The sequence below is a fragment of the Telmatherina bonti genome (assembly GCF_933228915.1).
Source record: "Telmatherina bonti genome assembly, chromosome: 16".
NCBI lineage: Eukaryota > Metazoa > Chordata > Actinopteri > Atheriniformes > Telmatherinidae > Telmatherina > Telmatherina bonti.
In genome coordinates, this window is record NC_136614.1 from 2,027,948 (window position 1) to 2,053,701 (window position 25,754).

The window sequence follows — 25,754 nt, forward strand, 5'->3', positions numbered from 1 at the left end:
TCCGGTCGCCGGGTGGCTCCTGTTGAGGGGGGGGGGGTACTGTGGTGATTCCTGTTCCCTGGTGGGCGTGGTCAGCTGAGAACTGGAGGCACACCTGATCCACATTCCAGCAATCATCAAACAACCTATTTAAGACCAGCTCTGCCTGCTATCCAGCGCCAGATTGTTGATTGCCCTGCGGTAAACAGCTCTCGGCCTCTGCTTACGTTGCTTGTACATACCTTCGGTTTGTAACCTGTCCTGTCTTCCTCCTGCCAGAGAAAGCCTGCCAGTTCATAGACGCTACCTGCCAGTTTTGCCTGCCTGCCTTCTCGTTCGCTTGTTCCCCTGCTTTCCTGCCTGCCTCCTGCTGCTCGCCAGTCCGCCAGTCTCTGCAGTTCCGCTGGAAGAATTCACAGGGATCTGTTGAGAACAAATAAACCTCTCTCTGTACTCTGACAGTGTCCGCTCTTTGGATCCAACTAGCCCCTCTCTCACAACATTGCCTTGCTGATATCGCTGCATGGATGAAGGATCGCCTCCTTCAGCTCAATCTGTCCAAGACAGAGCTCATTGTCTGTCCAGCCAATCCTTCCTTACCTCCACAGATACGTGTGAAGCTCCACTCTATCACTCTTGTTCCTACGTCTGCTGCCTGGAATCTGGGTGTCATGGTGGATGACCAGCTGACCTTTAAGGTCCATGTTGCCGTGGTTGCCCGTACCTGCTGATATGCTCTCTACAACATCAAGAGAATCAGACGTACCTGACAGAACACACGACTCAGCTTCTGGTTCAGGTTCTGGTCATTAGCTTACTGCAGTTCCCTACTGGCAGGTCTGCCTGCATGCTGGTTAAACCTCTGCAGATGATCCAGAACCAGCAGTACGTCTAGTTTTCAACCAGTCCAAAATGGTTCATATCACTCCGCTGCTAATCGCTCTTCACTGGCTTCCGGTCGCACAAATCAAATTCAAAGCTCTGCTTCTGGCTTATAAAACAACAACTCAAACGTCTCCCGTCTACCTTCACTCCCTAATCCAGACCTACACTCCCTCTCCACAGCTACGTTCCACCAGTGAAAGACGCCTCGTGTTACCACCACAATGTGGGACTAAATCACCAGCCAGACTCTTTTCCTCTGTTGTTCCACGATGGTGGAATGATCTCCCAAACTCTGTCCGCTCTGCAGAGTCCCTGTCTACTTTCAGACCCAGCTGAAGACTCAGCTCTTCAAGGAGAACTTCAACACTTAGTTTAGCTGTATTTGTTGGAAAGTTGGAGAACTTAGCCCAGTTCTTTGCAACAAACTTTGTGATAATTATTCTTTGTACTTTTTTTTTGTGTGTGTTTTGTCTAGCATTTAAGCAGCAGAATGATGGTCTGGATACTGTGTTCTGCTGAACAAATTTTACATTACTGGTACGATGATCCCCTTGATTTTCCGGATTTTTATTTTATTTCTTTATTTTGTATGATTGTAATACAGAGTTTCTACTGCTGGACCAGACCAGATAGGAGTGACAGAAAGAGAAAGAAAACATCTCAGAGAGAGGAAAAGACAGGAATGGAGAGAGAAAGAAAAAAAAAAACAGACACTTGCACAAACATGGATATAGACCCATACGCATTCAACTATATCGATGCATGTTCATACATATTCACACACATATACACAAACAGGCCAATCTTAGATTCATATTCCCCCTGCAGAGGACTAGAGAGGGTCTTGGCTGCAGCCTGGAGAATGAGGCGGAGACATCCAACCTTTCCCCCTCAACATATTGATTGTATTAACCCAAATTATAACCCGAACCCCAACCGTGCCCATTGGATGTTCAACCCCGCCCATATCCAGCCCTGCCCCATTCTCCAGGCTGCAGTCGGGGCTGATAGTCGAGGACTAGACTATCAACTGTCAGGAGCACCAAAAACTATCAGGTTAAATATAAATGAGAGACAAAGAAAACCAGCTGCTGTTAGTGAATAAACCAGCAGACGACTTAGTGACTGTGTCACATGCAGAACATGCAGAGTGGAACGTGTTCAGAGAGGAGTGATCCTGCCAATGTGGCCCCGCCCACACAATGTGACACCCCCCCCCCTACACAAAGGCAAGGAGCAGGAAAGGAGGACCCCAGGACTCAGGTAGCCGGCAGCCACCCCCAAGAACAGGATCCAACCACCCCACTCCAGAGCCAGCTATGGACCCACCCAGGAGGCGGTGGAGGGGAGCCCCCGCCGGAGTCGCCTGCAGACAGAGCGCGGGCCCCAGGGCCCCAAGAGCCCAAAGGCAACCCCCCATCCCCGCGGGCAGAGGGTCCTCCCATGCCAATGGAGAGCCAGGATCCCCAGACCATCGCCGAGCGGCAGCCAGGCAGCACCCCAGTGCACCAGCCGCGTTCCCCGAGCACAAGACACCCCTCCCCAACACACATACTCACACACACACATGTACAACTCACTCACACGCACATACTCCCTCGCGACACACACCCTACTCGCCCCATCCATGACACATGCTCCATCTCACACTCCCCTACGTTCCTTCCCCCGCTCACATACTCCCCGATGCACACATACACCACATAACACAACTCCTCTCACGAGCTCCCTCTCTACACACCTCGACACACACCCCCCTTCTCACAACCAGTTCACTCACTCCCTTATTTATCAGAACACACACCCCCATCACACCTCAAATCACCCCCTCCTCCCTACACACAAGCACCCCAACTCACCTTTCCGTCTCCATTCATACCCTACCTCCTGTATGTGCCCACACCTCCCATCCAATTCTTTGTATTTTAACATCAGTGGTATTATGGGGTGGGAAGGGAGTAAACAATAACCACAAAAAGCCTGAAGCTTCATGGAAGGACCTGCGTCCAACTGGACAGTCCACCATCACCTTCCTACCATGTCCTCTACTGTCTGATTTCCTGCTTTGTGTTGTTCTCACTCAGATGTAAGTCGCTTTGGATAAAAGTGTCTAAATGACTGTAGAAAAGAACAGAATTAGAAATTAATGCTGAGAAGTTGATGTTTGCCAGCAGGGAAAAGGACCAAAACTTTGCAGACAGGCTGGAACGGGTAAAACTCCATAATATGCGGAGTTGATTCTGTCTGTAAAGGGTTTTTTATATCTTTCATTCTGGGAGCAAGTGGTGGATAGATCTTACCAGAAAGATGTTATGAATGAGTTAACAGTTCATTTAGTGAAATTATGTTAAAGATATTAAAAATATTTGTTCGTACTAGCCTTGCTTTAATTGACATGCTATGAACACATGAATAAGTGTTTGCACCTTGTGGTTGTTTCAGACATTTCTATTAGATCCCATAGTTCAGTGAAGCAGAACAGTTCTGTGAAAACATCAGTTTCTGCTCGCACCCTCTCTCTGCCCACAGCTTGGTTTGCAGTTTGTTCAGACACTGACTTGCAACCACTTTACACCACTGATTTCCACTTTTACACACTGCATAAAAAACATTTCTGTTTGTTTCCTTTCATAAATATATATTTGTAGATAAACAGCCCGGCATTCCCTCTTTGTTGTCACGGCCTTCCATCGGGACAAATTGGGGGCTCGTCCGTTGGTTGTTGTCACCGTGGTGTTGTGCCTTCTCTGGCTTTGTTCTTCCCAAACATGTTTGGGATGTTGGCTCCTCAGGCTCTCTTCTTTGTGTTGTCGTGTGCGTCGGCTGTGGTTGATGGGGGAAGGTCTGTGGTTGACAAGTTATGGCGGTGTTCTTTGGTCTGGTTTTTTTGTTGTTAGCCTGGCTGGGTACTTGGAGAGCTTTGTTCTCGGCTTGGTGTGCTGTTGTGTCAGGCGGATCTGGTAGCTTGGGTCGGGTGCATTTGCGTGGTACACTGTGTGGGGCGTCCCTTGCATGTGTAGCGGCATTTCCCTTTGGATTCGTTGTGGTTGGGGAGTAGTGTTGTGGCCACGTGAGTAGAGGGATGGCTTGGGGGCACATCCGTGGTGTCTGGGGAATTGCTAGATAGTCACCTTTTTCCTGTTCGGTGGGCTTCAGTGCGTAAATACCTCCCACAGAGCTGCATGGAGACGAAGGGGAGCTTATGTAGAGTCTGGTTTAAGCAGTTATTGGAAAATGCTCCATACCGTGTGTCTGTTTTTAATTTGGTGCACGCTTGATTTGCTGCTTTGGATCCTGTTCTTGGGAATTTGGTGTGCAGTTGAGAAATTGGATTTTGTTGTGGCGGATGTGGATGCATTTCTTGCTGCTCTGTCTGAGAAGGCTCTAAACAAGCTAAAGAAAGAGCAGCATGATTAATTAAAGTGACAGAAAAAATTAACATTGCAAACTCAAGGTCTAATAATGTCAGGGAAAACGCAATAAAAAAGAAATAAAAGATATCAAGGCCAAAACTGAGCAGACCTGAATCCTGTTGGCTGCAGGAAGATTTTCTAGCAAGCTGGAAGGAATCTCCAGGTCTTCGGGTTTTACCCAGGACAACCTCAACTGAGCTCAAACTGCAGATTTATTGTTGTGGTTTTGGCCTGGATATAGTAGCTGCTGGCGATGCGTACACATCATAGAGCCCACGCATTTCAGTGTACGTTTGGTACGTAGGTTTCACACACTGACGCAAAGTTACGTGTCGCAAGCGCAAAGTGCAAGATTGACTTGAAGGCAAACAAGAGCACAAACGCAAGATCAGAGGTAAACACAAGGACGGATAGTTTAGAAGAACGACTCTCGGACCTTGTTAGCAACTACTGACCTTTTATTTTTACGATTGTTCCTCCCCGTTTCACAGGAACAAACACTCGTGCCTAACAGCTAGCAACAGTTTTTTTTTTTTTTTTATCTAAGTACAGAAACACAATGTTACAGGAGATAGACCTTTTTACGAGTTCAGAGGCCAAGTGCTGTGTGTTGCCCCCTAGCGGTGGCCTCCAGTATTGAACGTCTTGGCAGCAGCTATAAACCCAGATGTAGCTGAACGTAGCTGCGGGTGTCCTGTATATCCCAGCCCTAACATGGTCTAACAAAGACTTTCTGTTGTATTGGAGCTTCCTGTTACCTCCTTGTGGTCCTGTTCGTCTCCAAGTCTCTTCATCTTGGTGTAGTCCACTGGCAGGTCCCAGCAGTCTGCGTCGCTCAGCTGGTAGCAGCGACTGCTCAGCAGAGCCTGACGCTGGGGGGACATTGGCTGCAGGGGGGTCAACACGGTCCCACTGCGCTCCGGACCGCCAGGCTGACTCCCAACGTCCACCACACCGCTGTCGTCCAGGTCAACAGCTGGACTCTGATGGACACAGAATAGCGTGTTTCTGATAAACCATAAACAGTATCGGCATCATTAACATATTTCTGGATAAAAGCTCCGGTGCATGTTGGTCTCTGTCTCCTGTCCTCCCCATCCCAACCAGTCCGGGCAGATGACCGTCCTTGCCGACGGGTTCTGCCAGAGGTTTTCCTTTCCACTGTTGCTCATGCAGCTCATTGGATCCAGGTCAGGATTAGATGCAACCTGTTAACCAGGTTAACCAGGTTAACCAGCATGAACTGGCTGGAACTGATGTGTCTGTGAGGTCTCCTGAGATGACGTTGTTGTGAAGAGGCGTTGGACAAAAAGCTGAATTAAAACCTGAAGAAGATACACAGCAGTTTTATGAAGAGGCCTGTCCTCAGGACAGGGGTTACCTGTGGCAGCAGGTCCTGTGGTTTCCCTCCAACAGCATGAGGGAGCTCCCGACACCTGGTGGACAGGTTGAGGATGGCTGTGGCTGCCATGTGGGCCGCCTCCATGTCGTGGGTGTAGTCGAAGCTGCTCTTACTGCAGGTGCTGCTGGCGCTGCTTCCTCCTCCTCCTCCACCACAGCTCAGGCTGCTGCTGCTGGGAGCATAGCTGCTGGTGGTGCTGCTGGTCGGGCTCGACGTCTTACAGTAACGCTTCTCTGCAGAGATGAAAAAGATGTACATCAGATTGGCTGACTGATGCTGGACAAAAACACTCTGTTTGCAAAGGATATAAAATGGCAGAAAGGTTTCCTGTGCATACTGACATATCCAGATAAAACCAGGAAATATCCAGATACGACCCAGAATTATCCAGATATAACCAGGAAATATCCAGTTACGACCAGGATATATCCAGATAAATAAGGAAATATCCAGATAAAACCAGAAAATATCCAGATATGACCCAGAAATATCCAGCTACAACCAGGTAATATCTAGATAAAACCAGGTAATATATAGATAAAACCAGGAAATATCCAGTTACGACCAGGATATATCCAGATAAATAAGGAAATATCCAGATACGACCCGGAAATATCTAGATAAAACCAGGAAATCAATCAATCAATCAAATTTTATTTATAAAGCGCTTTACAACAACCTTAGTTGACCAAAGTGCTGAACAAAGATAAAAACAAGTAAAAATATAAAAGCAGTTCATTTGCATGTAAAAATCCCAACAGCCAAAGGCTGATCTAAACAGATGAGTCTTTAGCCTTAAACAGAGGGAGGTCCATGATGGAGCGTAACTCCAGAGGCAGAGAGTTCCAGAGTTTGGGCCCTGCCACTGCGAAGGCCAGATCGCCGCACTGTTTACACCTAGACCGAGGGACCACCAGGAGGTGCTGATCAGAGGAGCGCAGGGCTCTGCTGGGCTGGTGAGGAGTCAGGAGGTCACAAAGGTACGGAGGTGCAAGCCCATGGATGGAGCAGAAAACAAACAGAGAGATTTCTAATTGAATTCTGAACTGAAGCGGGAGCCAGTGTAGAGAGAACAGTACAGGGGAGATATGGTCATGTTTGCGTGTGTTGGTGAGAAGGCGGGCAGCTGCATTCTGCACAAGCTGTAGACGGTGCAGAGAAGCCTGGCTGAGTGCAATGTAGAGGGCGTTGCAATAGTCCAAACGTGAACTGATGAAGGCGTGGATGGCTGTTTCAAGGTCTTGACGAGTGAGAAAGGATTTGACTTTGGCCAAAAGGCGAAGCTGAAAAAAGCTTGCCCTGACCACAGAGTCTATTTGTTTATTGAGTCTGAGATGATTGTCTAAAGTCACTCCAAGGTTCCTAACTGTCTGACTGAGATGGTTGGTGAGAGGTGTGAACAATGGAGCTGCATTTGCCGGGCTGGGGGCACCAAAGAGGATAAATTCAGATTTTGACTCATTCAGACAGAGGAAGTTTTGCGATAGCCACTGCTTAATGTCATCCAGACACCTGTAGATGGACTGTGTGTCTGAGGAGTTCTGGGAAACTGGCAGATAGATTTGGAGATCGTCTGCATACAAGTGGAATGAGACATTATGGTGGGATATCACAGAGCCGAGGGGCAACATATACAAACAGAACAGAACAGGGCCAAGAATGGAACCCTGTGGCACACCGGAAGACAGAGGAGCTGAAGATGAAGAGAGGTCATTAATCATTACTGAGAAAGATCTATCAGTCAGGTATGACTTGAACCATTGGAGCACAGGTCCCTGAAGACCCACTTGCTGGGCTAAGCGAGTGAGAAGGACAGAGTGGTCCACTGTGTCAAATGCTGCGGTAAGATCAAGCATTACCAACAGCACAGGTTGCTTTAAATCCAGGGAGAGCAAGACGTCATTTTGCACCTTAAGGAGTGCTGACTCTGTGGCGCGTTCTGAAACCAGACTGAAACCTCTCAAAAATGTGATTCTGATCCAAAAATGATTGTAATTGTGAAAAAAACAGCTTTTCCAATACTTTAGAGAGAAATGGCAGATGGGACACGGGTCTGAAATTTGAGAGAACTGCTGGGTCTAGGTTAGGTTTCTTGATAAATGGCCTGACCACAGCCTGCTTAAAAACAGCCGGAACAGACCCTAACAGCAGGCAGGAATTGAAAAAAGAAAGTAGACATGGCCCCACTGTGTCAAAAACCTGTTTTAAAACTCTAGATGGGACAATGTCCAAGGGACAGCTTGTTGGTCTCAGCTTTTGAACCACTTCACAGAGCTGAGAGAGTGATACTGGCTCAAACCCAGTCAACACAGCAGCAGGGGCAAGAGGCGGGGCACAAGGTGGAGCAGTAGCTGCAGCACTATTATTGCTAATGCTCTGTCTAACAGAGGCCACCTTGTCTGTGAAATGATGGAGAAATGCGTCACAGGTGGATTTAGACACATTGATCAACACATTGTCCGAAGGATTAGTCACAGACTGGATTGTATTGAACAAAACTTGAGGGCGATTGCTGCTAGTGGAAATAACAGTTGAAAGATATTTACATTTGGCTTCTTTAACAGCATTTTGATAGTCAGAAAGACAGTCTCTCAGTATGCCCACAGACACATGCAGCTTGTCTTTCTTCCATCTCCGTTCAGCCTGCCTGCAGCGCCTTCTCAGGGCACGTGTGGTGTTATTCAGCCAGGGATCTGGTTTAGGTTTGATGGACCTCAGCTTAAAGGGTGCAACACAGTCCAGAATTTCTGAGCAGGTAGAATTAAATAAGGAAATATCCAGATACGACAAAATAATGTCCAGATACAACCAGAAATATCCAGACACGACCAGGAAATATCGAGCTTAAACCAGGAAATATTGAGATAAAAGCAGGAGATATCAAAATACGACCAGGAAATATCCAGATACAACCAGAAAATATGGAGATACAACAAGGAAATAACTATATACAACCAAAAAATATCCAGCTACAAACAGGAAATACCAGTTACGACCAGGAAATATCGAAATACAACCAGGAATTAAAACCGCAAGCGGTGATATAGGCCCTCGCACCATGGCGCCACTCGGCATAATGCCACCGCCTCCCCTGGCAACATCCTTCCCATGCCTCTCTCAACCTAAAGTGCAGCCAGACTGCACTTCAGGCCATTTAGGCCTTATGAAGGGTCACATCCTGTCACCAAGGGGCGGGGCTGATTTATAATCTAATTATTGACATGCAGAAATGTGAAGGATATGACTGGCATCATCTGTAGCAAATTTGGTGCAGGTTGGTTGTTTTTTGTGGGAGTTATGTCAGTTTTCCTTTTCATTGCATCACATCTACTTTGCTGCCCCGCCTCTCCTAAATGATATCCCCTATTAAAAGAAATAGCACAACTTTTAATCACAGATGCCTCTTGAGCATCCTGACTCATTTGGGTTAAAGTTGGACAAAATTCTTAGGACAAGTTCCTCCAAATGCATGGCAAAGAAAATGACAGAAATGACCCCAAAAATGGCACCCTTTTCAAAATGGCCGACTTCCTGTTGGATTTAGCCCATATGTCCAAGAGACTTTTTTGAAGGTACTGGGAGGGTCTACAAGTTTCCCGAATCATATCCATGTCAGTCAATGTAGTGGGCAGGGCTAATTGATTGAAATATTGTAGGGGGCGCTATGGAGCCATTTACTATCTTTTCCACTATGTTGTAATTTTATTCTATTAAGGACATAACTGTCATGACTCATGGCAAGTATGGTGAAGATCAACAATTTCATGGCTTTGTTACAGGTACTTCCTGGTTCATGATATTAGACACTTGTTGTTGCCAAGGGGCGGGGCTAGTTCATAGTCATGTTATTGCATTGCAGATTTTGTTCAACATGGAACTGGCATCAAATGTGTCGATTCCTGTGCTGATATGTTGTTTTATGTGGGAGTTGTAGCAATAAGTCTTTGTTAATGAGACATCAAACTTTGAGGGCCCGCCCCTCCTAAACTAAATCTTCTATTAGAAGAAATAACACAACTTTAAATCACACATGCCTCCTGAGCATCCTGTGCAAGTTGGGTGTCAGTTGGACAATATCCCTAGGAGGAGTTGTTTAAAATGCATGGCAAAGAAATGACCAAAAAAATGGCACCTTTTTCAAAATGGCCGACTTCCTGTTGAATTTAGCCCATATGTCCAAGAGACTTTTTTGAAGGTACTGGAAGGTTCTCCAACTGTGCTGAATTTTATCCATGTCGGTCCATGTAGTGGGCGGGGCTGATTGATTGAAATTTTGTAGGGGGCGCTATGGAGACATGCTCCATTTATTCCATAATGTTTCAATGGGGCTTAGTTCAGGGCCTTACTGTCATCAGTCATGGCAAGTTTGGTGGCGGTCCAAGGTTCCATGGCTTGGTCACAGGTACTTCCTGTTTCATGGCGTTGGACCGCCATTCGCCATGTCCTGTTTAGCGTAGCAACTTGAGGTTTTTATTGTGGCATAATGAAAGGGTTTGACATGTTTTGGAGGAGTCTCAAGTGTTTTGGACCATTTGCTTAGAAGCATGACCCTCGAACGTGGAAAAAAACACTTCCTGTTGTAAGTGGGCGGGGCTTAGGTCTACACCAGCAATGGTCACATTAATCTGTTCAGGACTGATCCCTTATTAATCCCTATAAGTTTTAGGGTGATCAGATCAAAATTGACAATTTTATAGTGATTTATGATGTCACGCCGCCGCATGGAACTTCGCCATGGCGTCACGGGCACGCCGTGCAGCGTAGAGCAACGTCCTTTATAAGATCTCTTCACCAACATGTTTTGTGATGCCTGAGTGAATTTGGGCCATGTGGTGTCCACCAAGCCAGAGTTATGGGTGTGTGAGCAAAAAACAACACTTTTGACCTCTAGGGGGCGTGGCTATTTCATAATCAAAATATTGACATATAGAACTCTGTAGGAGGGGACTGCCATCATATCTAGCAAATTTGGTGCAGAAATGTTGCTTTATGTGGGAGTTATATCTGTTTAATTTTTCCTGGCGAGACATCAAACTTTGAGGCCCCGCCCCTCGTAAACTAAGTCTCCTATTAGAAGAAATAACACAACATTTAATCACACATGCCTCCTGAACATCCTGAGCAATTTGTGGCTCAGTGGGATAAAAGCCCTAGGACGAGTTCGTTAAAATGCGAGGTGCTAAAACGCCAAAATATTGACTTTGACCTAAAATGGCCGCCTTCCTGTCGACATTTCACCATGACATTAAGAGGATTTTTTGTTCGCCCTAGCATGTAGATCATGTGTATGAATTTTCATAAAGATTAACGACATGCAGTGGCGGGGCACCTAAAATAGGTGGCGCTCTCATTCAGTTTTGCCCAAACATTCTGGAGCACCTCAAAATATCAAATTTTTCACATTCCCTTGGGGGGGTACGCAAAATTTGGTGAGTTTTTGAGCATGTTCAGGCCTCCAAAAAAGCAATTCATTTATTAGGAGAATAATAATAATAATTAAAACCGCAAGCGGTGATATAGGCCCTCGCACCATGGCGCCGCTCGGCAGAATGCCACCGCCTCCCCTGGCAAGATCCTTCCCATGCCTCTCTCAACCTAAAGTGCAGCCAGACTGCACTTCAGGCCATTTAGGCCTTATGAACGGTCACTTCCTGTCACCAAGGGGCGGGGCTAACTTATCATCTAATTATTGACATGCACAAATGTGAAGGATATGCCTGGCATCATCTGTAGCAAATTTGGTGCAGGTTGGTTGTTTTTTGTGGGAGTTATGTCTGTTTTCCTTTTCATTGCATCACATCTGCTTTGCTGCCCCGCCTCTCCTAAACGATATCCCCTATTAAAAGAAATAGCACAACTTTTAATCACACATGCTTCTTGAGCATCCTGACTCATTTGGGTTAAAGTTGGACAAAATTCTTAGGACAAGTTCCTGAAAATGCATGGCAAAGAAAATGACAGAAATGACCCCAAAAATGGCACCCTTTTCAAAATGGCCGACTTCCTGTTGGATTTAGCCCATATATCCAAGAGACTTTTTTGAAGGTACTGGGAGGGTCTATAAGTGTGCTGAATTTTATCCATGTCAGTCAATGTAGTGGGCGGGGCTGATTGATTGAAATATTGTAGGGGGCGCTATGGAGCCATTTACTATCGTTTCCACTATGTTGTAATTTTTTTCTATTAAGTACATAACTGTCATGACTCATGGCAAGTATGGTGAAGATCAACAATTTCATGGCTTTGTTACAGGTACTTCCTGGTTCATGATATCAGACACTTGTTGTTGCCAAGGGGTGGGGCTAATTCATAGTCATATTATTGCATTGTAGATTTTGTTCATCATGGGACTGGCATCAAATGTGTCGATTCCTGTGCTGACATGTTGTTTTATGTGGGAGTTTTAGCAATAAGTCTTTGTTAATGAGACATAAAACTTTGAGGGCCCGCCCCTCCTAAACTAAATCTTCTATTAGAAGAAATAACACAACTTTAAATCACACATGCCTCCTGAGCATCCTGTGCAAGTTGGGTGTCAGTTGGACAATATCCCTAGGAGGAGTTGTTTAAAATGCATGGCAAAGAAATGACCCCAAAAATGGCACCTTTTTCAAAATGGCCGACTTCCTGTTGAATTTAGCCCATATGTCCAAGAGACTTTTTTGAAGGTACTGGAAGCTTCTCCAACTGTGCTGAATTTTATTCATGTCGGTCCATGTAGTGGGCGGGGCTGATTGATTGAAATTTTGTAGGGGGCGCTATGGAGACATGCTCCATTTATTCCATAATGTTTCAATGGGGCTTCGTTCAGGGCCTTACTGTCATCAGTCATGGCAAGTTTGGTGGCGGTCCAAGGTTCCATGGCTTGGTCACAGGTACTTCCTGTTTCATGGCGTTGGACCGCCATTCGCCATGTCCCGTTTAGCGTAGCGACTTGAGGTTTTTATTGTGGCATCATGAAAGGGTTTGACATGTTTTGGAGGAGTCTCAAGTGTTTGGGACCATTTGCTTAGAAGCATGACCCTCAAACGTGGAAAAAACCACTTCCTGTTGTAAGTGGGCGGAGTTTAGGTCTAGACCAGCAATGGTCACAATAATCTTTTCAGGACTGATCCCTTATTAATCCCTATAAGTTTTAGGGTGATCAGATCAAAATTGACAATTTTATAGTGATTTATGATGTCACGCCGCCGCATAGAACTTCGCCATGGCGTCACAGGCACGCCGTGCAGCGCAGAGCAACGTCCTTTATCAGATCTCTTCACCAACATGTTTTGTGATGCCTGAGTGAATTTGGGCCATGTGGTGTCTACCAAGCCAGAGTTATGGGTGTGTGAGCAAAAAACAACACTTTTGACCTCCAGGGGGCGTGGCTATTTCATAATCAAAATATTGACATATAGAACTCTGTAGGAGGGGACTGCCATCATATCTAGCAAATTTGGTGCAGAAATGTTGCTTTATGTGGGAGTTATATCCGTTTAATTTTTCATGGCGAGACATCAAACTTTGAGGCCCTGCCCCTCGTAAACTAAGTCTCCTATTAGAAGAAATAACACAACATTTAATCACACATGCCTCCTGAACATCCTCAGCAATTTGTGGCTCAGTGGGATAAAAGCCCTAGGACGAGTTCGTTAAAATGCGAGGTGCTAAAACGCCAAAATATTGACTTTGACCTAAAATGGCCGCCTTCCTGTCGACATTTCACCATGACATTAAGAGGATTTTTTGTTCGCCCTGTCATGTAGATCATGTGTATGAATTTTCATAAAGATTGATGACATGCAGTGGCGGGGCACCTAAAATAGGTGGCGCTCTCGTTCAGTTTCGCCCAAACATTCTGGAGCACCTCAAAATATCAAATTTTTCGTATTCCCTTGGGGGGGTACGCAAAATTTGGTGAGTTTTCGAGCACGTTCAGGCCTCCAAAAAAGCACGCGAAGTGTCCGAATAAAAATAATAATAATAATAATAATTAAAACCGCAGGCGGTGATATAGGCCCTCGCACCATGGCGCCGCTCGGCATAATGCCACCGCCTCCCCTGGCAACATCCTTCCCATGCCTCTCTCAACCTAAAGTGCAGCCAGACTGCACTTCAGACCATTTAGGTTTTATGAAGGGTCACTTCCTGTCACCAAGGGGCGGGGCTAACTTATCATCTAATTATTGACATGCACAAATGTGAAGGATATGACTGACATCATCTGTAGCAAATTTGGTGCAAGTTGGTTGTTTTTTGGGGGATTTATGTCAGTTTTTCTTTTTGTTGCATCACATCTGCTTTGCTGCCCCGCCTCTCCTAAATGATATCCCCTATTAAAAGAAATAGCACAACTTCTAATCACACATGCCTCTTGAGCATCCTGACTCATTTGGGTTAAAGTTGGACAAAATTCTTAGGAGAAGTTCCTCAAAATGCATGGCAAAGAAAATGACAGAAATGACCCCAAAAATGGCACCTTTTTCAAAATGGCCGACTCCCTGTTTGATTTAGCCCATATGTCCAAGAGACTTTTTTGAAGGTACTGGGAGCGTCTACAAGTTTCCCGAATCATAACCATGTCAGTCAATGTAGTGGGCGGGGCTGATTGATTAAAATATTGTAGGGGGCGCTATGGAGCCATTTACTATCTTCTCCACTATATTGTAATTTTACTCTATTAAGGACTTTACTGTCATAAGTCATGGCAAGTATGGTGAAGATCAAAGGTTTCATGGCTTTGTTACAGGTACTTCCTGGTTCACGATATCAGACACTTGTTGTTGCCAAGGGGTGGGGCTAATTCATAGTCCCATTATTGCATTGTAGATTTTGTTCATCATGGGACTGGCATCAAATGTGGCGATTCCTGTGCTGATATGTTGTTTTATGTGGGAGGTTTAGCAATAAGTCTTTGTTAATGAGACATCAAACTTTGAGGGCCCGCCCCTCCTAAACTAAATCTTCTATTAGAAGAAATAACACAACTTTACATCACACATGCCTCCTGAGCATCCTGTGCAAGTTGGGTGTCAGTTGGACAATATCCCTAGGAGGAGTTGTTTAAAATGCATGGCAAAGAAATGACCCCAAAAATGGCACCTTTTTCAAAATGGCCGACTTCCTGTTGAATTTAGCCCATATGTCCAAGAGACTTTTTTGAAGGTACTGGAAGGTTCTCCAACTGTGCTGAATTTTATCCATGTCGATCAATGTAGTGGGCGGGGCTGATTGATTGAAATTTTGTAGGGGGCGCTATAGAGACATGCTCCATGTATTCCATTATGTTTCAATGGGGCTTAGTTCAGGGCCTTACTGTCATCAGTCATGGGAAGTATGGTTGCGGTCCAAGGTTCCATGGCTTGGTCACAGGTACTTCCTGTTTCATGGCGTTGGACCGCTATTCGCCATGTCCCGTTTAGCGTAGCGACTTGAGGTTTTTATTGTGGCATCATGAAAGGGTTTGACATGTTTTGGAGGAGGCTCAAGTGTTTTGGACCATTTGCTTAGAAGCATGACCCTCAAACGTGCAAAAAAACACTTCCTGTTGTAAGTGGGCGGAGTTTAGGTCTACACCAGCAATGGTCACAGTAATCTGTTCAGGACTGATCCCTTATTAATCCCTATAAGTTTTAGGGTGATCAGATCAAAATTGACAATTTTATAGTGATTTATGATGTCACGCCGCCGCATGGAACTTCGCCATGGCGTCACGGGCACGCCGTGCAGCGTAGAGCAACGTCGTTTATAAGATCTCTTCACCAACATGTTTTGTGATGCCTGAGTGAATTTGGGCCATGTGGTGTCCACCAAGCCAGAGTTATGGGTGTGTGAGCAAAAAACAACACTTTTGACCTCCAGGGGGCGTGGCTATTTCATAATCAAAATATTGACATATAGAACTCTGTAGGAGGGGACTGCCATCATATCTAGCAAATTTGGTGCAGAAATGTTGCTTTATGTGGGAGTTATATCCGTTTAATTTTTCCTGGCGAGACATCAAACTTTGAGGCCCCGCCCCTCGTAAACTAAGTCTCCTATTAGAAGAAATAACACAACATTTAATCACACATGCCTCCTGAACATCCTGAGCAATTTGTGGCTCAGTGGGATAAAAGCTCTAGGACGAGTTCGTTAAAATGCGAGGTGCTAAAACGCCAAAATATTGACTTTGACCTAAAATGGCCGCCTTCCTGTCGACATTTCACCATGACATTAAGAGGATTTTTTGTTCGCCCTAGCATGTAGATCATGTGTATGAATTTTCATAAAGATTAATGACATGCAGTGGCGGGGCACCTAAAATAGGTGGCGCTCTCATTCAGTTTCGCCCAAACATTCTGGAGCACCTCAAAATATCAAATTTTTCGCATTCCCTTGGGGGGGTACGCAAAATTTGGTGAGTTTTTGAGCATGTTCAGGCCTCCAAAAAAGCAATTCATTTATTAGGAGAATAATAATAATAATAATAATAATAATAATAATAATAAACGCTGCAATTACAATAGGCCTTCGCACCGCCAAGGTGCTCGGGCCTAATAATAAACGCTGCAATTACAATAGGCCTTCGCACCGCCAAGGTGCTCGGGCCTAATTAAAACCGCAAGCGGTGATATAGGCCCTCGCACCATGGCGCCGCTCGGCATAATGCCACCGCCTCCCCTGGCAACATCCTTCCCATGCCTCTCTCAACCTGAAGTGCAGCCAGACTGCACCTCAGGCCATTTAGGCCTTATGAAGAGTCAATTCCTGTCACCAAGGGGCGGGGCTAACTTATAATCTATTTATTGCCATGCACAAATGTGAAGGATATGACTGGCATCATCTGTAGCAAATTTGGTGCAGGTTGGTTGTTTTTTGTGGGAGTTATGTCAGTTTTCCTTTTCGTTGCATCACATCTGCTTTGCTGCCCCGCCTCTCCTAAATGATATCCCCTATTAAAAGAAATAGCACAACTTTTAATCACACATGTCTCTTGAGCATCCTGACTCATTTGGGTTAAAGTTGGATAAAATTCTTGGGAGGAGTTGCTCAAAATGCATGGCAAAGAAAATGACAGAAATGACCCCAAATATGTCACCTTTTTCAAAATGGCTGACTTCCTGTTTGATTTAGCCCATATGTCCAAGAGACTTTTTTGAAGGTACTGGAAGGTTCTAAAACTATGCCGAATCATATCCATGTCAGTCAATGTAGTGGGCGGGGCTGATTGATTGAAATATTGTAGGGGGCGCTATGGAGCCATTTACGATCTTCTCCACTATATTGTAATTTTACTCTATTAAGGACATAACTGTCATGACTCATGGCAAGTATGGTGAAGATCAACATTTTCACGGCTTTGTCACAGGTACTTCCTGGTTCACGATATCAGACACTTGTTGTTGCCAAGGGGTGGGGCTAGTTCAGAGTCATATTATTGCATTGTATATTTTGTTCATCATGGGACTGGCATCAAATGGGTCGATTCCTGTGCTGATATGTTGTTTTATGTGGGAGTTTTAGCAATAAGTCTTTGTTAATAAGACATAAAACTTTGAGGGCCCGCCCCTCCTAAACTAAATCTTCTATTAGAAGAAATAACACAACTTTAAATCACACATGCCTCCTGAGCATCCTGTGCAAGTTGGGTGTCAGTTGGACAATATCCCTAGGAGGAGTTGTTTAAAATGCATGGCAAAGAAATGACCCCAAAAATGGCACCTTTTTCAAAATGGCCGACTTCCTGTTGAATTTAGCCCATATGTCCAAGAGACTTTTTTGAAGGTACTGGAAGCTTCTACAACTGTGCTGAATTTTATTCATGTCGGTCCATGTAGTGGGCGGGGCTGATTGATTGAAATTTTGTAGGGGGCGCTATGGAGACATGCTCCATTTATTCCATAATGTTTCAATGGGGCTTAGTTCAGGGCCTTACTGTCATCAGTCATGGCAAGTATGGTGGCGGTCCAAGGTTCCATGGCTTGGTCACAGGTACTTCCTGTTTCATGGCGTTGGACCGCCATTCGCCATGTCCCGTTTAGCGTAGCGACTTGAGGTTTTTATTGTGGCATCATGAAAGGGTTTGACATGTTTTGGAGGAGTCTCAAGTGTTTGGGACCATTTGCTTAGAAGCATGACCCTCAAACGTGGAAAAAACCACTTCCTGTTGTAAGTGGGCGGAGCTTAGGTCTACACCAGCAATGGTCACATTAATCTGTTCAGGACTGATCCCTTATTAATCCCTATAAGTTTTAGGGTGATCAGATCAAAATTGACAATTTTATAGTGATTTATGATGTCACGCCGCCGCATGGAACTTCGCCATGGCATCACGGGCACGCCGTGCAGCGCAGAGCAACGTCCTTTATCAGATCTCTTCACCAACATGTTTTGTGATGCCTGAGTGAATTTGGGCCATGTGGTGTCCACCAAGCCAGAGTTATGGGTGTGTGAGCAAAAAACAACACTTTTGACCTCCAGGGGGCGTGGCTATTTCATAATCAAAATATTGGCATATAGAACTCTGTAGGAGGGGACTGCCATCATATCTAGCAAATTTGGTGCAGAAATGTTGCTTTATGTGGGAGTTATAGCTGTTTAATTTTTCCTGGCGAGACATCAAACTTTGAGGCCCCGCCCCTCGTAAACTAAGTCTCCTATTAGAAGAAATCACACAACATTTAATCACACATGTCTCCTGAACATCCTGAGCAATTTGTGGCTCAGTGGGATAAAAGCCCTAGGACGAGTTCGTTAAAATGCGAGGTGCTAAAACGCCAAAATATTGACTTTGACCTAAAATGGCCGCCTTCCTGTCGACATTTCACCATGACATTAAGAGGATTTTTTGTTCGCCCTGTCATGTAGATCATGTGTATGAATTTTCATAAAGATTAACGACATGCAGTGGCGGGGCACCTAAAATAGGTGGCGCTCTCATTCAGTTTCGCCCAAACATTCTGGAGCACCTCAAAATATCAAATTTTTTGTATTCCCTTGGGGGGGTACGCAAAATTTGGTGAGTTTTCGAGCACGTTCAGGCCTCCAAAAAAGCACGCGAAGTGTCCGAATAAAAATAATAATAATTAAAACCGCAAGCGGTGATATAGGCCCTCGCACCATGGCGCCGCTCGGCATAATGCCACCGCCTCCCCTGGCAACATCCTTCCCATGCCTCTCTCAATCTAAAGTGCAGCCAGACTGCACTTCAGGCCATTTAGGCCTTATGAACGGTCACTTCCTGTCACCAAGGGGCGGGGCTAACTTATCATCTAATTATTGCCATGCACAAATGTGAAGGATATGACTGACATCATCTGTAGCAAATTTGGTGCAGGTTGGTTGTTTTTTGTGGGAGTTATGTCAGTTTTCCTTTTCATTGCATCACATCTGCTTTGCTGCCCCGCCTCTCCTAAACGATATCCCCTATTAAAAGAAATAGCACAACTTTTAATCACACATGCCTCTTGAGCATCCTGACTCATTTGGATTAAAGTTAGATAAAAATCTTAGCAGGACTTCCTCAAAAAGCATGGCAAAGAAAATGACAGAAATGACCCCGAAAATGGCACCTTTTTTCAACATGGCCGACTTCCTGTTTGATTTAGCCCATATGTCCAAGAGACTTATTTGAAGGTACTGGGAGGGTCTACAAGTTTCCCGAATCATATCCATGTCAGTCAATGTAGTGGACGGGGCTGATTGATTGAAATATTGTAGGGGGCGCTATCGAGCCATTTACTATCTTTTCCATTATATTGTAATTTTATTTTATTAAGGACATAACTGTCATGACTCATGGCAAGTATGGTGAAGATCAACAATTTCCTGGCTTTGTTACAGGTACTTCCTGGTTCATGATATCAGACACTTCTTGTTGCCAAGGGGTGGGGCTAATTCATAGTCCCATTATTGCATTGCAGATTTTGTTCATCATGGGACTGGCATCAAATGTGTCGATTCCTGTGCTGATATGTTGTTTTATGTGGGAGTTTTAGCAATAAGTCTTTGTTAATGAGACATCAAACTTTGAGGGCCCGCCCCTCCTAAACTAAATCTTCTATTAGAAGAAATAACACAACTTTACATCACACATGCCTCCTGAGCATCCTGTGCAAGTTGGGTGTCAGTTGGACAATATCCCTAGGAGGAGTTGTTTAAAATGCATGGCAAAGAAATGACCCCAAAAATGGCACATTTTTCAACATGGCCGACTTCCTGTTTAATTTAGCCTATATGTCCAAGAGACTTTTTTGAAGGTACTGGAAGGTTCTCCAACTGTGCTGAATTTTTTCCATGTCGGTCCATGTAGTGGGCGGGGCTGATTGATTGAAATTTTGTAGGGGGCGCTATGGTGACATGCTCCATTTATTCCATAATGTTTCAATGGGGCTTAGTTCAGGGCCTTACTGTCATCAGTCATGGCAAGTTTGGTGGCGGTCCAAGGTTCCATGGTTTGGTCACAAGTACTTCCTGTTTCATGGCGTTGGACCGCCATTCGCCATGTCCCGTTTAGCGTAGCGACTTGAGGTTTTGATTGTGGCATCATGAAAGGGTTTGACATGTTTTGGAGGAGTCTCAAGTGTTTGGGACCATTCGCTTAGAAGCATGACCCTCAAACGTGGAAAAAACCACTTCCTGTTGCAAGTGGGCGGGGCTTAGGTCTAGACCAGCAATGGTCACATTAATCTGTTCAGGACTGATCCCTTATTAATCCCTATAAATTTTAGGGTGATCAGATCAAAATTGACAATTTTATAGTGATTTATGATGTCACGCCGCCGCATGGAACTTCGCCATGGCGTCAAAGGGCACGCCGTGCAGCGTAGAGCAACGTCCTTTATCAGATCTCTTCACCAACATGTTTTGTGATGCCTGAGTGAATTTGGGCCATGTGGTGTCCACCAAGCCAGAGTTATGGGTGTGTGAGCAAAAAACAACACTTTTGACCTCCAGGGGGCGTGGCTATTTCATAATCAAAATTTTGACATATAGAACTCTGTAGGAGGGGACTGCCATCATATCTTGCAAATTTGTTGCAGAAATGTTGCTTTATGTGGGAGTTATATCCGTTTAATTTTTCATGGCGAGACATCAAACTTTGAGGCCCCACCCCTCGTAAACTAAGTCTCCTATTAGAAGAAATAACACAACATTTAATCACACATGCCTCCTGAACATCCTCAGCAATTTGTGGCTCAGTGGGTTAAAAGCTCTAGGACGAGTTCGTTAAAATGCGAGGATCTAAAACGCCAAAATATTGATTTTGACCTAAAATGGCCGCCTTCCTGTCGACATTTCACCATGACATTAAGAGGATTTTTTGTTTGTCCTGTCATGTAGATCATGTGTATGAATTTTCATAAAGATTAACGACATGCAGTGGCGGGGCACCTAAAATAGGTGGCGCTCTCGTTCAGTTTCGCCCAAACATTCTGGAGCACCTCAAAATATCAAATTTTTCGAATTCCTTTGGGGGGGTACGCAAAATTTGGTGAGTTTTCGAGCACGTTCAGGCCTCCAAAAAAGCACGCGAAGTGTCCGAATAAAAATAATAATAATAATAATTAAAACCGCAGGCGGTGATATAGGCCCTCGCACCATGGCGCCGCTCGGCATAATGCCACCGCCTCCCCTGCCAACATCCTTCCCATGCCTCTCTCAACCTAAAGTGCAGCCAGACTGCACTTCAGGCTGTTAAGGCCTTATGAACGGTCACTTCCTGTCACCAAGGGGCGGGGCTAACTAATAATCTAATTATTGACATGCAGAAATGTGAAGGATATGACTGACATCATCTGTAGCAAATTTGGTGCATGTTGGTTGTTTTTTGTGGGAGTTATGTCAGTTTTCCTTTTCATTGCATCACAGCTGCTTTTCTGCCCCGCCTCTCCTAAACGATATCCCCTATTAAAGAAAATAGCACAACTTTTAATCACACATGCCTCTTGAGCATCCTGACTCATTTGGGTTAAAGTTAGATAAAATTCTTAGCAGGACTTCCTCAAAATGCATGGCAAAGCAAATGACAGAAATGACCCCGAAAATGACAACTTTTTCAAAATGGCTGACTTCCTGTTGGATTTAGGCCATATGTCCAAGAGACGTTTTTCAAGGTACTGGGAGGGTCTACAAGTTTCCCGAATCATATCCATGTCAGTCAATACAGTGGGCGGGGCTGATTGATTGAAATATTGTAGGGGGCGCTATGGAGCCATTTACGATCTTCTCCACTATATTGTAATTTTACTCTATTAAGGACATAACTGTCATGACTCATGGCAAGTATGGTGAAGATCAACAATTTCACGGCTTTGTCACAGGTACTTCCTGGTTCATGATATCAGACACTTGTTGTTGCCAAGGGGTGGGGCTAATTCAGAGTCATATTATTGCATTGTAGATTTTGTTCATCATAGGACTGGCATCAAATGTGTCGATTCCTGTGCTGATATGTTGTTTTATGTGGGAGTTTTAGCAATAAGTCTTTGTTAATAAGACATAAAACTTTGAGGGCCCGCCCCTCCTAAACTAAATCTTCTATTAGAAGAAATAACACAACTTTAAATCACACATGCCTCCTGAGCATCCTGTGCTCTGTGGGTGTCAGTTGGACAATATCCCTAGGAGGAGTTGTTTAAAATGCATGGCAAAGAAATGACCCCAAAAATGGCACCTTTTTCAAAATGGCCGACTTCCTGTTGGATGTGGCCCATATGTCCAAGAGACTTTTTTGAAGGTACTGGAAGGTTCTCCAACTGTGCTGAATTTTATTCATGTCGGTCCATGTAGTGGGCGGGGCTGATTGATTGAAATTTTGTAGGGGGCGCTATGGAGACATGCTCCATTTATTCCATAATGTTTCAATGGGGCTTAGTTCAGGGCCTTACTGTCATCAGTCATGGCAAGTTTGGTGGCGGTCCAAGGTTCCATGGCTTGGTCACAGGTACTTCCTGTTTCATGGCGTTGGACCACCATTCGCCATGTCCTGTTTAGCGTAGCAACTTGAGGTTTTTATTGTGGCATCATGAAAGGGTTTGACATGTTTTGGAGGAGGCTCAAGTGTTTTGGACCATTTGCTTAGAAGCATGACCCTCAAACGTGGAAAAAACCACTTCCTGTTGTAAGTGGGCGGAGCTTAGGTCTACACCAGCAATGGTCACATTAATCTGTTCAGGACTGATCCCTTATTAATGCCTATAAGTTTTAGGGTGATCAGATCAAAATTGACAATTTTATAGTGATTTATGATGCCACGCCGTCGCACGGAACTTTGCCATGGCGTCACGGGCACGCCGTGCAGTGTAGAGCAACGTCCTTTACCAGATCTCTTCACCAACATGTTTTGTGATGCCTGAGTGAATTTGGGCCATGTGGTGTCTACCAAGCCAGAGTTATGGGTGTGTGAGCAAAAAACAACACTTTTGACCTCCAGGGGGCGTGGCTATTTCATAATCAAAATATTGACATATAGAACTCTGTAGGAGGGGACTGCCATCATATCTAGCAAATTTGGTGCAGAAATGTTGCTTTATGTGGGAGTTATATCCGTTTAATTTTTCCTGGCGAGACATCAAACTTTGAGGCCCCGCCCCTCGTAAACTAAGTCTCCTATTAGAAGAAATAACACAACATTTAATCACACATGCCTCCTGAACATCCTCAGCAATTTGTGGCTCAGTGGGATAAAAGCTCTAGGACGAGTTCGTTAAAATGCGAGGTGCTAAAACGCCAAAATATTGACTTTGACCTAAAATGGCCGCCTTCCTGTCGACATTTCACCATGACATTAAGAGGATTTTTTGTTCGCCCTAGCATGTAGATCATGTGTATGAATTTTCATAAAGATTAACGACATGCACTGGCGGGGCACCTAAAATAGGTGGCGCTCTCATTCAGTTTCACCCAAACATTCTGGAGCACCTCAAAATATCAAATTTTTCACATTCCCTTGGGGGGGTACGCAAAATTTGGTGAGTTTTTGAGCATGTTCAGGCCTCCAAAAAAGCAATTCATTTATTAGGAGAATAATAATAATAATTAAAACCGCAAGCGGTGATATAGGCCCTCGCACCATGGCGCCGCTCGGCATAATGCCACCGCCTCCCCTGCCAACATCCTTCCCATGCCTCTCTCAACCTAAAGTGCAGCCAGACTGCACTTCAGGCCATTTAGGCCTTATGAACGGTCACTTCCTGTCACCAAAGGGCGGGGCTAACTTATCATCTAATTATTGGCATACAGAAATGTGAAGGATATGACTGGCATCATCTGTAGCAAATTTGGTGCAGGTTGGTTGTTTTTTGTGGGAGTTATGTCAGTTTCCTTTTCATTGCATCACATCTGCTTTGCTGCCCCGCCTCTCCTAAATGATATCCCCTATTAAAAGAAATAGCACAACTTTTAATCACACATGCCTCTTGAGCATCCTGACTCATTTGGGTTAAAGTTGGACAAAATTCTTAGAAGGAACTTCTCAAAATGCATGGCAAAGAAAATGACAGAAATTGCCCCAAAAATGACACCTTTTTCAAAATGGCCGACTTCCTGTTTGATTTAGCCCATATGTCCAAGAGAATTTTTTGAAGGTGCTGGAATGGTCTACAACTGTCCCGAATCATATCCATGTCAGTCGATGTTTTGGGCGGGGCTGATTGATTGAAATATTGTAGGGGGCGCTATGGATCCATTTACTATCTTTTCCATTATATTGTAATTTTATTTTATTAAGGACATAACTGTCATGACTCATGACAAGTATGGTGAAGATCAACAATTTCATGGCTTTGTTACAGGTACTTCCTGGTTCATGATATCAGACACTTGTTGTTGCCAAGGGGTGGGGCTAATTCATAGTCATATTATTGCATTGTATATTTTGTTCATCATGGGACTGGCATCAAATGTGTCGATTCCTGTGCTGATATGTTGTTTTATGTGGGAGTTTTAGCAATAAGTCTTTGTTAATGAGACATAAAACTTTGAGGGCCCGCCCCTCCTAAACTAACTCTTCTATTAGAAGAAATAACACAACTTTAAATCACACATGCCTCCTGAGCATCCTGTGCAAGTTGGGTGTCAGTTGGACAATGTCCCTAGGAGGAGTTGTTTAAAATGCATGGCAAAGAAATGACCCCCAAAATGGCACCTTTTTCAAAATGGCCGACTTCCTGTTGAATTTAGCCCATATGTCCAAGAGACTTTTTTGAAGGTACTGGAAGGTTCTCCAACTGTGCTCAATTTTATCCATGTCGGTCCATGTAGTGGGCGGGGCTGATTGATTGAAATTTTGTAGGGGGCGCTATGGAGACATGCTGCATTTATTCCATAATGTTTCAATGGGGCTTAGTTCAGGGCCTTGCTGGCATCAGTCATGGCAAGTTTGGTGGTGGTCCAAGGTTCCATGGCTTGGTCACAGGTACTTCCTGTTTCATGGCGTTGGACCGCCATTCGCCATGTCCCGTTTAGCGTAGCGACTTGAGGTTTTTATTGTGGCATCATGAAAGGGTTTGACATGTTTTGGAGGAGTCTCAAGTGTTTGGGACCATTTGCTTAGAAGCATGACCCTCAAACGTGGAAAAAACCACTTCCTGTTGTAAGTGGGCGGGGCTTAGGTCTACACCAGCAATGGTCACATTAATCTGTTCAGGACTGATCCCTTATTAATCCCTATAAATTTTAGGGTGATCAGATCAAAATTGACAATTTTATAGTGATTTATGATGTCACGCCGCCGCATGGAACTTCGCCATGGCGTCAAAGGGCACGCCGTGCAGCGTAGAGCAACGTCCTTTATCAGATCTCTTCACCAACATGTTTTGTGATGCCTGAGTGAATTTGGGCCATGTGGTGTCCACCAAGCCAGAGTTATGGGTGTGTGAGCAAAAAACAACACTTTTGACCTCCAGGGGGCGTGGCTATTTCATAATCAAAATTTTGACATATAGAACTCTGTAGGAGGGGACTGCCATCATATCTTGCAAATTTGTTGCAGAAATGTTGCTTTATGTGGGAGTTATATCCGTTTAATTTTTCATGGCGAGACATCAAACTTTGAGGCCCCACCCCTCGTAAACTAAGTCTCCTATTAGAAGAAATAACACAACATT

The 25,754-nt window shown here is 44.6% G+C and overlaps 1 protein-coding gene across 1 annotated transcript in view; it reads right to left on the reverse strand.

Annotated features, from left to right (window-relative positions):
* The window catches only part of myt1la (myelin transcription factor 1-like, a), a gene marked incomplete at both ends in the record, with an annotated part of 660,446 nt that overhangs the window by 375,679 nt on the left and 259,013 nt on the right, over positions 1-25,754 (reverse strand). Inside the window, 2 exons of the mRNA XM_079255058.1 lie at positions 5,036-5,260; positions 5,659-5,912. Coding sequence (XP_079111184.1) covers positions 5,036-5,260; positions 5,659-5,912 — 479 coding nt within the window. The remainder of the gene's footprint in view (positions 1-5,035; positions 5,261-5,658; positions 5,913-25,754) is intronic.